The following is a 13,916-nucleotide window of genomic DNA, read 5'->3' as shown; positions in this document are numbered from 1 at the left end:
TTACTGAGAGTGCGTGTAAGTCCCCTATGCGCTTCACTGAAGCGAGACCCAGAAGAAACGCCGTCTTGAAAGACAGGTGTTTAAGATCAATCTTCTGCAAGGGCTCGAATGGATGACCTTTCATGGCTTCCAGTACCGTAGAAAGGTCCCATATAGGGACTGTGGGAGGTCTGGGAGGATTCAGTCTCTTAGCTCCTCTAAGGAAGCGAATGACTAAATCGTTCCTTCCAATAGACTGGCCAAGCGTGGTCGAAGAGAACACTGCTATGGCCGCTACATAGACTTTGAGCGTGGAAGGGGACCTGCCATTATCCAACAGCTCCTGTAGGAAGGAGAGAACCTCCGTCACACCGCAATGCAGGGGTGACACACCACGAGCTGTGCACCAGCTAGAGAACACTGACCATTTTGAGGCATAGAGACGTCGCGTAGACGGAGCTCTGGCCTGTGTGATAGTGTTTAACACTCCCTGTGGGAGGTCAGCGGGTACCCGTTGATGGCCCACACATGGAGGGACCACAGCTCTGGGTGAGGATGCCAGATCGAGCCGTTGGCTTGAGAGAGGAGATCCCTCCTCAGAGGCACTGGCCACGGGGCGGTGCTCGCTAACTGCATCACAATTGGGAACCAAGGTTGGCTCATCCAAAGTGGGGCTACAAGCAGCACTGAGCATCCTTCTTCCCTGACCCGTTCTACCACCTGAGTCAGGAGGGAGACGGGGGGAAAAGCGTAGAGAGGACGGCGAGGCCACTCGTGGGTCAGCGCGTCCTTGCTCTTCGAGAAAAATTCTGGACAGTGAGCGTTTTCTTGAGACGCGAACAGGTCTACTTCCGCTCTGCCGAATTTCTTCCACAGCAGCTGGACTGTCTGTGGGTGCAAAGACCATTCCCCTGTCGGAACCTGGTTCCTGGACAGTCTGTCTGGTCCTATATTTAGGAGCCCTGGCACGTGCGCTGCTCTCAGCGAGAGCAGGTTGCTGCGGGCCCATATCAGGAGGCGCCTGGTTAGCCTGTACAGAGTCAGGGACCTGAGGCCGCCCTGGCGATTTATGTAGGACACCACTGAGACGTTGTCTGAACGTATTAGCACGTGGTGTCCCTTTATGAGGGGACAAAAGCACGTGAGCGCTTTGCTCACTGCCAACATTTCGAGGCAGTTGATATGTAAGAGCTTCTCCTGCTTTGACCATTGGCCAAAAAGCGGTCTGCCCTCGAGCAGCGCTCCCCATCCCGAGGTGGATGCGTCCGTGGACACCACCATCACTCTCGAGGAAGTCCCCAGGCTTACACCTGATTGGTACCAGTCTTTTGCCTCCCAAGGTTTCAAGGCTGCAATGCACGCTTGATTGACCTTGAAGCGAAGCCGACCGGAGGCCCACGCTGTGCGTGGTACTCTCTTTCTGAGCCAGAACTGCAGTGGGCGCATGCGCAGAAGGCCCAACTGAAGAATTTTTCTGGTCGTGAGCATCCTGAACTGGCGCTTCAGAAGCGCTCTGTTCAGCTGCCGCAGATCTAGTATGGGTCTGAGACCCCCGTCTTTCTTGGGCACCAGGAAGTATCTGCTGTAAAGCCCCCCTTCGCTTTGAGCTTGAGGTAGGGGTTCTATAGCCCCTTTGCTCAACCGTTTCAGAATCTCGGCTCGAAGTAGATGAGCTACTTTCGATTCTACCGTGGTCTCGACGCGCGCCATGAAGCGGCGAGGGCGACGGCGAAACTGCTGCGAATAGCCTTCTTTTATGATGTTCAGCACCCATCTCGAAACCCCGGGAAGCTTTTCCCACGCAAGTGTGCGAGTAGCTAGGGGCTGGATGCGAAGCACGCTCTGATCGGCTCGCGATACAGCGGCTTTTTGTGTGCTGTGACATAAGCGTCGCGCTCATGACATCTGAGGCAGGGGGCGCGCTGATAACAGCGGGCAGAATGCCCGCGCTCGACTCCTCTGCAGTGTCTAACTGAGAGGGGGAGGGCTGGGCTAGTTTCATGTCTGTGTGTGGGAGTGGGCGCAGAGCAGCGGGCACATACACCACTTTTACAGCATTGCTCGCGTGAGCAGAGCGTATGCATACTGGTCCTGTATTTACAGAGACCGTGAGACATGTGGGAAGTAGCGTTTGTGGGCACTGGGTAGTGGGCACGTTTGCTACGTTTAAAGCGCAATCGATCTGAGTCGATTTTATGTGCGCGAGCCCTGTGTGAAGGGCTGTGCTTGTGTGTAGGAATGGGCACTGAGTAGTGGGCATTTTTTCTACACATGAAACACCGTCGGCCGTGGCCGGGACACCAGAAAATACACTCTTTAAGGGATTTATCTGGGTAGCCGTAAAAACGGCTTTTTTGTGCAGGCAAGCGGGCAATGGAACCGGCTTGTTGGCTGCTAAATACGCTGGACCAGTCACATTTCCTGGAACTGGACGAGCGGCAAGCTTTGGTGGAAGTCCGGCCGCAGCGGGACTTGGACACCGTCGCTTTCCTAGGCATGCTAGGACGTTTTCGGGGCCTCTGGCTTCAACGCAACCTTTTGCCGCGGGCCACGCGGGGCGGGGCGGCGGCCGGATGAGCGAGAGCGCGGTCTCGAGCTCTGGATTTGGCGGCGTTGTGAAGAGGAGGCGGTGGGCGGAGGCTTAGGCTGTGAGCTCTGAGCAGACGGTTTCGCACGGCCTGCTGCAGAACTGGAGCGCTTCGGGAGGAAGTGCCTCATGGCCTGGGTCGCTTTCTGCACCTCAGCGAACCTATCGGCGAAGTCTTTGACCGAGGTTCCAAAGAGGCCGGCAGGGGAAAGCGGCACGTCGAGGAACGCGGTGCGTTCTGACTCAGTCATGTCCGAGAGCGTCAGCCACAGATTTCTCTCAGACACGGTGAGCGTGGCCATGCTCCGTCCAATGGCCTGTGCTGCCGACTTGGTGGCGCGAAGAGCGAGGTCTGTAGCGCTCCTCAAGTCCGGCACGCAGATTGCGTCAGGTCCTCTCTCATCCAGCTTACGGAGGAGATCGGCCTGGTATATCTGGAGCGTGGCCATGGTGTGCAATGCTGACGCGGCCTGCCCGGCGGCGGAGAAAGCGCGGCGGAGCAGGGCTGACGTCGTGCGGCAGGCTTTTGAGGGCAGCGCCATCTTAGCACGCCGTCCAGCGGAGGGCGGGCATAAGTGAGCTGCAATAGCCTCTTCGACCGGCGGCAGGGAGTGGTAGCCTCTGTTCTTTGCGTCGTCGACAGCGGAGAACGCCAAAGAGACAGAGGATCGTGTCCTGGCCGAAAAAGGGGAGCTCCAAGACTTAGCGACTTCTTCATGAAGCTCAGGAAGAAAAGGCGCTGGCTTGGATGCAGGTGAAACGCGCTCCCCAGGCAGGAAGTAGCCGTCCAGCCGGTTGTGAGCAGGCTGCTCAGGCGTAATCCACTCGAGGCCGAGGCTCGCCATGGCCTGAGTGAGTACGCGCATGAGCTCCGCCTCAATGCTCGCTCTCTTCCCCGTAGAAGCACGGGCAGGGGGGGCAGGATCCTCAGAGCTCGCCCAATCCTCACTGCCTGATGCTAGGAGAGAGCAGGAATCCCCCTCTCGCAGCAGCGCGTCGATCTCATCAGCGTCATCGACAGAAGCGGCGGCAGACCGGAGAAGCAGGCGGGCGCACCGGCGAGCTTTGACGGCTGGGAGAGGGCTCCGGGATTCGCTGAGCGCGGCGCTTTTTACGGCGCGGCACAACACCAGGTGTGGGCGCAGTCTCGCTGAATAGTGCCAAGCGAGTCCTCAGAGTCGCTAATGGCAACAGCTCGCAGTGAGGGCAGCCGCCGTCAGCGAGCGCGAGAGCTGCGTGCTCTTGACCCAGGCAGGAAGCGCATATGACATGGCGGTCCCCGTCGCTGAGTGCGGCTTTGCACGAGCCGCAAGAAGGCATCTTGAAAAAGACGCAGATCTTTTAGATAGTGTGAGTCGCGCCGGCGAACACACACACACACAGTGCAGAGAAAGGATATGGGCGCTGGATAGCGCAGCAGGAAGGCGATGAAGGCGGCGCGGCCAGCAGCTTCGTCGACTCGTCCCGCTGAGGTGCTTCTTCAACAGCGTGGCTTCTTCTCGGATCCAGCGATGTGAGTTGCTTCGCTGAAGGATGAAAAATCAGAGATATGAAGCCTGCGAGCGGTATTTATAGACCTAAGCCACGCCCGTTTCGGCGGGACGTGACGCAGAGGGCGCGAAGCGCCCTCATTGGGTCTGACGTCACTCTAGGTCTCGCTCGATAGGCTTAAGCAGTTGCCAGCAGACCAGCCAATAGGCGCGCGAGCTGCCTCGCCTATGTCTGTATGCTGCCGCAACGCGTTTTACATTAATACAAAATTAAGGATAATTTTTTGGCTTCAGTATTCTCGTGGAAAAGGATTTTCCCCTAGCGTATTCTACGCAGTACGAGAGAATCTCTCGTAAGAGAACTTACTGCCGCAAGTAAACAAAATGTAATAAAAGAAACAACTTAATGTATATTTTCAACGTTTTCTTTATAGCAGCTTGAAAGAACACATATTGATGGAGTACAGAGCCCCCCTAGCCCCACTTTGTCAAAAAATTTATTATAACTATCTCGTGGCCTCAAGATAGTAACTCGTGGCCTCAAGATAGTAACTCGTGGCCTCAAGATAGTATCTCGTGGCCTCAAGATACTATCTCGTGGCCTCAAGATAGTAACTTGTGGCCTCAAGATAGTAACTCGTGGCCTCAAGATACTATCTCGTGGCCTCAAGATAGTAACTCGTGGCCTCAAGATAGTATCTCGTAGCCTCAAGATACTATCTCGTGGCCTCAAGATAGTAACTCGTGGCCTCAAGATAGTATCTCGTGGCCTCAAGATAGTAACTCGTGGCCTCAAGATAGTAACTCGTGGCCTCAAGATACTATCTCGTGGCCTCAAGATAGTAACTCGTGGCCTCAAGATACTATCTCGTGGCCTCAAGATAGTAACTCGTGGCCTCAAGATACTATCTCGTGGCCTCAAGATACTATCTCGTGGCCTCAAGATAGTAACTCGTGGCCTCAAGATAGTATCTCGTAGCCTCAAGATAGTAACTCGTGGCCTCAAGATAGTAACTCGTGGCCTCAAGATACTATCTCGTGGCCTCAAGATAGTAACTCGTGGCCTCAATATACTATCTCGTGGCCTCAAGATAGTAAAGTGTCTGACACATGGACCCTTTGTTATTAAACTGGACCCTGTAGTGCAATACTTCACATTCTGTGCAATATTCTCTGTTTTAATATTCAGTGTGCAATATAGTTATTTATTATTCTGTTTATTTACTAGTACTGTAAATCTTGTAAATCTTGTAGGCTGCATATCCATAGTCCTTTATAATTCTTCTTCATATTTTATAGCCTATATTTATACTTTTTACCTGTATTGTTTATTTACCAACTTCTATTATTATTTATATTCCTTTAAATGTCTTGCGGTCAACTGGGAAATACCGGGAAATACACACATGGAAATACAGCCAGATGGAGGTAGCCTACCGTGACCTAAGCCCTAGAACGCCCTCTGCTGACGTTTTTTTGTAGGCTACACGGACACATGATTTTCTTACATTCAAAACTACCAAAATGTGAAACACTTCAATAATTAATGAACCAGTATGCACACTCCACTATAGGCTAACTTAAAATCAGAATCAGAAATACTTTATTGATCTTTATTGATGCTATTGATAACCCGGGGGACATTCTTGTGTCATACAGGATGGATACCCGACCCGAGACCGACGGGCCGGGCCGGGTTGGGTTCGGACAGATATTTCGAAATTATGTTCGGGTTCATGTCGGGCTCGGTCACATCAGCGCGATAAGGCATTGAACATTTTAAATTTAAAACAGCTTATTATGTAGGTAGCCAATGTGCCTGGTGCTTTCACTTGATGCAAACGTTCGTTTTTGTGATTAAAATACATGTAAAATATTACCATAACATTTGTCTTCCTGTGTGCGGAAATTTGTTTATGTAGCCGTGACAACGAAACACGTGCATGCGCGCCTGTGTTAAGTGCGCTTGTTTCTCCGTGCGCGCTGATGCACTCATCCTGTTGACATTTCTGAATCTTCCTACAGTTGCTTAATAAAAGCGGGCTTTCCACACAAACAAACGTACATGTGTCATTAGTATGAGAAAAAAAATGGGATTTTAACTTTCGGTCTCGGGTCTGGCTCGGACATAAATATCTTTATGCCTGTTGGGCTCGGGTCGGGTTCGGTTACTGCTCTGTCGCACGCGGACCGGGCTCGGACAGAAAAATTCGGCCCATCCGCACTCTATTGTGTCACAGTTGATGTGCACATCAAGACATTTAAAGGAATATAAATAATAATAGAAGTTGACACTTCTATTCTTCTGATCACAAGATAGACACTTTACTATCTTGAGGCCACGAGATAGTATCTTGAGGCCACAAGATAGTATCTTGAGGCCACGAGATACTATCTTGAGGCCACGAGATACTATCTTGAGGCCACGAGATAGTATCTTGAGGCCACGAGATACTATCTTGAGGCCACGAGATACTATCTTGAGGCCACGAGATACTATCTTGAGGCAACGAGTTACTATCTTGAGGCCACGAGATAGTATCTTGAGGCCACGAGTTACTATCTTGAGGCCACGAGATACTATCTTGAGGCCACGAGTTACTACCTTGAGGCCACGAGTTACTATCTTGAGGCCACGAGATAGTATCTTGAGGCCACGATTTACTATCTTGAGGCCACGAGATAGTATTTTGAGGCCACGAGTTACTACCTTGAGGCCACGAGTTACTATCTTGAGGCCACGAGATAGTATCACGAGTTACTATCTTGAGGCCACGAGATAGTATCTTGAGGCCACGAGTTACTATCTTGAGGCCACGAGATAGTATCTTGAGGCCACGAGTTACTACCTTGAGGCCAAGAGTTACTATCTTGAGGCCACGAGATAGTATCTTGAGGCCACAAGTTACTATCTGGAGGCCACGAGTTACTATCTTGAGGCCACGAGATAGTATATTGAGGCCACGAGATAGTATCTTGAGGCCACGAGTTACTATCTTGAGGCCACGAGTTACTATCTTGAGGCCACGAGATAGTATCTTGAGGCCAGGAGTTACTATCTTGAGGCCACGAGATACTATCTTGAGGCCACGAGTCACTATCTTGAGGCCACGAGATAGTATCTTGAGGCCACGAGTTACTATCTTGAGGCCACGAGATACTATCTTGAGGCCACGAGTTACTATCTTGAGGCCACGAGATAGTATCTTGAGGCCACGAGTTACTATCTTGAGGCCACGAGTTACTATCTTGAGGCCACGAGATAGTTATAATAAATTTTTTTGACAAAGTGGGACTAGGGGGGCTCCGTAAAGGAGTAAACTAGCCCAAAATCTCAAAACTGACCACTGCATAAAAAATCGATGTTTCGCCTTAAGTTAAAATGGGTTTGTTTTGTTTTGCAGAGCGCTAAAAACTCAGAGAAAATGCAACACCTGAGGAAGTACACTGTCATCGATCTGGTCCGAACGCCCAGAATGAGGAAGCAGTCCCTCATTCTCTTCTACTTGTGGTAAAAATGCACAATTAACTGTAAACAACCCAACTTAAATTGGGTTGAGAATTAATTATTTAACATTTGGACTTTTAGGAACCATTGTTCCTATGTTCAAAGTTCAGGTCTAGAATTCTCAGTGTAAAAATGTAACAATACAAAGTAAGTATGAATTTGAAGCTAATTTGCAGCTATTGAGTAAAGGGGGTTTGGTAATGCTCTAATTCAGTCGTATATTCCAGCATTTCCTGCTGGGAAATGTGGCTCTCATTTCCCTAAGTTTTGCATGTTTCTCTTTTATGTTTCATAAAAATGATGATAATAACAATAAAACCTTCTGCCATAGTTCTGAAGTTGTTGTTTTTTCCCCCTTTCATTCATTCATTTTTAGAACTTACAGAGGGTGCTTCATAACAGGAATTACCTACATTACTGCTTCACAAGATGGTGGCATTTGATTATGCTGATTTTGTTTGTTACAGGTTTGTGAACGTCCTGGTCTACTATGGGCTGTCACTCAATATTTCAGACTTTGGTATGAATATCTACCTGACACAGATGATATTTGGCTTGGTGGAGATGCCAGCACGTACCATTACTCTCTTCACCCTAAACCGCTCACGCAGGATATCCCAGTTAGCATTCTTGACAGTAGGCGGCTTGGCCTGTCTTCTAACCATATTCATACCAGATGGTAGGTGAAAAACCTAACCTTTAACTAGAATTCTAAAATCATTTTGACTCTAAAGGTCCCCCTTTTCACTGGTTGTTATAATTGATCTAATGTTGTGCCAGTTATATTTGTTTTGTATTAGTACTTCTGAAAACTTAAAGGGACACTCCACCCATTTGCATTAAGCTTTGCATTGTTAGAAACCCAGTCATACTATTGAATGGTCGTGCAACACTCTCTCATTTTCCCCTGAGACGGGAGAAATCCGTTATTTACCTTTTACACTTCCTCCTACAATGACGCAAAAATCGTCATTTTGCGTCATTGTAGGAGGAAGTGTAAGAGGGGGGGATTTCTGTTGAGACTACAAGCACTAGTTCCTCATCTTTCCCAGGGGGCGGGACCCGCTCACGCTACAGACCTATTACAGATCAGTGGGTGGGACTTTACTCTCTGAAACTGAAAGCAATATCCTCCATCTTGTTTGAAGCTAAGCTAACAGGCGCTGTGGAGACAGATGTAAAGTAATGAAAATAGCGGAGGAGAGTGCTTAATATGATATAGAAGAAGAGGATTTCGGAAGTCTGATGCTTGAATCAGGTGTTTGTGGCTACCTTTACAAGCCGCATTATAGCGAAGAGCAGCCGAGGCAGAAGACCTGCCTGCCGCGGACGAGGAGCCCGGACTGGCTCGAGTTAGGGCGGACTGGTGGCGCCGGTGATCTCACTATGCAACTCATAGACTGTAAGATGCAACTACGAACACAGAGATAGAGTCCGTCTGCGGCAAAGAATTTCAACGATGACAATTTCTCCTGGACGAAATCTCTGAATCAGACGAGGACACGGACGTTTGTGTTGAGAACTATCCTAGTTTCGCACCGCATATGTTCTGACTGAACATCCAGGTACCATGCAATAATTCACCTTTTCGAAAGAAATACAAACGAGGAGTAATGCACTAATGAGTTCGCCAACTAACTAGACATTTTGTGTGAATGTGAAATGAATTTCAAGCTCTGGTGGTAGCTAGCCTTGTAGACGGAAGAGTGATTTCTCTTATAGGCAGATATGCGCTTTCTGGATTAGTGGGAGTGGCTTGCGGAGCTGTGCAATGTGGTGCATTGTGGGAGTTGTTGTCTTTCATACAAATGCGTCCTGAAGTTATTTTTTGTCTTTCCTCAGTCACGAAGGCACCAAATTCAAAATTTATTTTACATTTTGACTACATATATGACCCACTTTAAATAAAAAACAATGTTCAAATGGGTGGAATGCCCCTTTAAGTTGGTTACTGACATTGTGCCTTTGACATTAGTGTTTCCTCGTTTGAGATCTGCAGGTTTTCCTTTTTTCAGCCCAGAACCACCTTTTCTGTAGTAGAAACAGTTACAGGTTGAGCACCAGATCTGGCACACTGTTGGTGGGAAATAAAAGGGGAGCATGCTTATTGTTTCTCTATATGCTGTTGAGATACTGTATCTAGAAATTCACAACATTTTAAATTGTTTCTTAAGTCCTTTTCCTACAGTTTGTGGTTTCTTGCCGATGCTCTGGAAAAATAAAGATACCCAAAGGACGTTGGCATGCAAAGCAACAGTGTGGAAAAGTTACCATTGGTTTTACTTGATACATAATAATTCCCTCCAATAAACAGACCACAGTCTCCATTTGATGTACTGATGTCATAGCTCCTCAGTGATCATGCCATTGTTTACTACTGTTGATGGAGCAAAGCCTAGAGAATTGTGGGCCACATTTAAAAACCGGGACTTACGCAAACTGTTTGTATAATTTGGAGGAAAAAAAAATACCATCATTAATAATTAATAAATCAAAATAAAGATTAGTGTGGGTAACCTTCCCCTCCAGGCAATCAGGTGTTGTGAAACAAGATCATCTCTTTCTTTCATAACAAACCTCACCCATCCTTAATTTCTGTTCTCATAGATCTGTCCATTGTTCGCACTGTACTTGCCATGGTGGGCAAGTTTGGCATCACAGCATCACTGTCCATTGTGTACATTTACTCAGCAGAGGTCTTCCCAACAGTCATCAGGTGAGCAAGGGCAAGTGTTTCATAAAGTGTAATAACTTTATACTCAAAGCTGCTTGGCTTTCTTTAAATATGAAAAATATGAAAAACAGTAATAGAATTCAGTCATTAATGCAGACTGAATAATCATAAGGTTCTATAATCTGAGCTGTTCCAGAAAACTAGTGATTTGCACGTTTGTATGTAAACTGAGAAAAGCTGAGTTTTAGGCAGCCGACATCACAGTATGCGACAGAGCTTGCACCTGTGTCAAAAGTGCGACCTCTGTTTACATTTTCATTTGGCTTTGGTGGTCATGGATGCATTCAGAGTAGCAGTCGCATTTATGTTGATGCAAACCCTTTTCGTCTGTTTGAGGACAGTGCGGGTAATGTCCTCCTTTTGATGAGGAAAATCATCGGTAGATGCATTGGGGTAGTGCTCTAAAAAGCTGCATATTTACTTTAGCACGTCTCCCAGTCGATGTTCTCCTGTAATTTTCTGGTTTTGTAATCTAAAGTTACATTTAACAGGTGCTCTACCTCCTGGTCAGTCCATTCGAATGATGATCCAGGCACCATCTTTGTTCAAAAGAGAAAGAGGAAGTGATTCGTTGCTGTTGTTGCTATATTCGGGATTCTGATTGGCTAACGTGGGCTTGGGCTTCTCGTTACACTGCCACCTACAGGTTTGGCATGCTCTTGACGGCATATATACACGGGTTCGTGTAAACAAACACTTTTCTGAAAACTGACAGGTGAGCACGATGTTATTTTTGAAAACGGAGAGGGTGAAATGTCCGTTTATGAAAATAGCCGGCCATGTGTAAACGTAGCCTTAGGCTGGTTTAAGCTGTTTACACTCTATATAGGCAGCATGCACTTCATAATAAAACTAACAGTGCAACCACAAAGATAAGCACAGGAGATTAGTTGTTAGTTGAGTTAGAGTTAGTTGAGTTAGTTCAAAGTTATTTATAGTTATAAGAATGTTTATAGTAGGATATCAAAATAAAGTATAACCCAATTTTATCATTTATGTCCAAATATCAAAAGAAATACTAAATGTCATAACCTACACTGTTTTTATACAGACACACTGTCCGTATGAAAGTACAAACCAAGCCAGTGTGCCTGTATGAGACTGCTTTGTGAAATAAGCCTCATATAAGGTCACCACATAACAAATTAAAAACAAATTGTTCTTTTGAACTGGTTCTTTTTAGTGAACTGGCTGAACCTGTTCACCTAATCGGACCAAATAATGTTTTTTAACAGTTCTCGAGTCACCAGTACACAGAACTGAGGAAACAGTTCTGACTCAGATATGTCCGAGAAGAACCAATTAGCTGCTGATACGAGCATATGTGTGAACGAGGAGTTGACTTGAATGAGGGGTGAAATGAAAGGTTCTCTTTTATTATCTTGTGTTCAAGATTTCAAGAAGGGCATCCGTACCTGACCTCTGACTTGACAGACAGGAGCGAGTACCAAAGTGCATAAAGCACCTGCACACGCTACCTTTCCTCAGTTGTCATTTGCTTTTCACGTCCCTGGAATATTTTACACTCAGATTGTGGTTTTATGGACTTCACTATTTTCTGCAGGAGGACACATCTTTTGGAATAACCTCTGTTGGACATGTTTGTCCTATCAGCCAGGTTAGCTGAAGTTATTACTGCAAGCCACCCATGCTCACACTCTGTATCAGGCTGCCCACCTTGCGCTCTTCTCTATTTTCCCCTGTTCTGCGGCTGCCCACCTGTCGGATTACTATTTTATTTCATCAATGGCTTTCTCTAAACTCACAACGGCTACCCCCAGGGACAACCGGCACCCTCATTGCTGCTAGGGATTCCCATCCTTACTGTGTGGTGTGTATGGGCCTTAATCATGCCGAAGAGGCTATTGATTTACCAGAGAACTGTAGCCATTGCCTGGTGCTCCCGAAGAAACTCCAGTGCCACAGGCTCAAAGTCATCTCTGTCATCCCGTCATCTGTGAAGCCTCAGACGGACGCTCCCGCTGGTTATCTTCAAGGCTTGTGAGCGACCGGCCGCTCACCTCAATATCGAATGGCCGGCCCTTCAAAGTGCCTCTGACCAAGTCAGGATGCCTATGACAGGAAACTTCTGGGACCCCCTCTCGGCCCTAGAAAGCAGGTTTTCCTGGTCCTCCTTGCATGTGCTAAACACATGAAACATTAATGGGGAGACCCACTCGACCTCAAACACTCTTGTGGGGTATTTGGATATGGGGTATTTGGATATATAAGGATATATCATTTCTCGGCATGTGTGACCCCCCCCCATCAAGCCCTCTATCGCCAGGCACCTTTACCTCTCCCAAGGTGGGCTGCTTGCCACCCCAAACCTGTTCTCCTCAGCAAAATGGGTTGCTTTTCCGTGTCCTCTTATAAAGCCTCTGCCTTGGCTGTAAGTCGTCTGCCTTGGCCTCAACATCTCCTCCCTGCTTTAGGAGAATGTGCACTGTGGCTTAATCTATCTGGTCTCCCTGATCATCGCTGGAGCGCCAGTTGAGCCTGGCCAGGATCTCTTTGGTCCTGCTGTCGTGTTAATGCAACAGTACTGCGATGACAAGAATGAGGAAGAGGCTTTCAAACTTTGCCTTCCTAGTAAGCCTGCGCTGTGCCAGACGCCCTCTTTGTGGCCATCTAACCCCCTGCTACTGGATGCAATTTCCATAATGCAGGCAGGGCTATAATATCCCGCGGCAAAGCCACCAGCCCAGCTTCGTATTCCCCGTTCAAAAGACAGAGGCTATCTGTCGGCAAGGTCAGCCCCCCTTCCACTAGATGGCCAGTGTATCACAAATGAATGATCCGGCTGAATTAGCAGCCCTAAGCAAGTATACAGTGAGTGTAGGAACTCTCACGAGTCATGTGACAGCCTGGCAGTCTGTGTTGGCTCCCGAATGGGTGATTCGAACTATTATGAAGGGGTACAGATTCAGTTTGCCAGAAAACCTCTACGTTTCAGCTGAGTAATCTCTTCTCACACAGAAGAGAGCTCTGCTCACATTCTGAAAGAGGAGATCTCAAGGAGGGGGCGGTGCGAGTGGTATCATGGCATCAATGCCATCATGGTTTTTACTCTAATTATTTCCTAATTCCAAAGATTGAAGGGTCTTTTTTCCTATTCTGGATCTCAGAGTATTGAACAAACATTTGAGGAAATACAATTTCAGAATGTCAACCCAAAGCATTCTCTCTTGTTTAGTAAAACAGAACAATTGGTTCACATTGATCGATCTAAAAGATGCTTTTTTTTCACATTAGCATTTATCCGCCACACAGGAAATTTCTTCGTTTTGCCTACCAAGGCATATGTTACGATTTCACAGTTCTTCTGTTCAGGCTCTCTCTCAGTCCAAGATTGTTCTGTCTGTGTGTGAAGGCAGGCTTAGCCCCACTGGGAATAGTGGGGCTCAAAATCCTGACATACATAGACGAATGGCTGATTACAGCCGATTCGAGAGAGAAAGTGATGCAAAACACTGCTTGTGTGCTCGGTCACATCCCAGCGCTCGTCTTCAGAGTAAATGTGAGCAAAAGCATTTTCTCTCGTGCTCAGAATGTTATATATCTGGGTTTGGAGCTGAATTCAATTACAATGCACACATTGTCTCCTTAATGAATTGC

The 13,916-nt window shown here is 47.4% G+C and overlaps 1 protein-coding gene across 2 annotated transcripts in view; it reads left to right on the top strand.

Moving 5' to 3' along the window:
* Positions 1–13,916, top strand: part of LOC311304383 (organic cation transporter protein) — a 42,849-nt gene that overhangs the window by 13,912 nt on the left and 15,021 nt on the right. The window contains exons 6-9 of one of the 2 annotated variants that reach the window (XM_084431351.1): positions 7,461–7,567; positions 8,032–8,243; positions 10,172–10,280; positions 10,790–10,938. In XM_084431351.1, the coding sequence (XP_084287477.1) occupies positions 7,461–7,567; positions 8,032–8,243; positions 10,172–10,280; positions 10,790–10,865 (504 nt within the window). In that variant the 3' untranslated portion in view covers positions 10,866–10,938. Of the gene's footprint in view, positions 1–7,460; positions 7,568–8,031; positions 8,244–10,171; positions 10,281–10,789; positions 10,939–13,916 lie in introns of those variants that run through there. The other variant, XM_084431350.1, reaches the window with a different exon arrangement.

The sequence above is a fragment of the Rutilus rutilus genome (assembly GCF_951802725.1).
Source record: "Rutilus rutilus genome assembly, chromosome: 15".
NCBI classification, from domain to species: domain Eukaryota; kingdom Metazoa; phylum Chordata; class Actinopteri; order Cypriniformes; family Leuciscidae; genus Rutilus; species Rutilus rutilus.
This window is presented reverse-complemented; position numbering and strand designations above follow the sequence as displayed.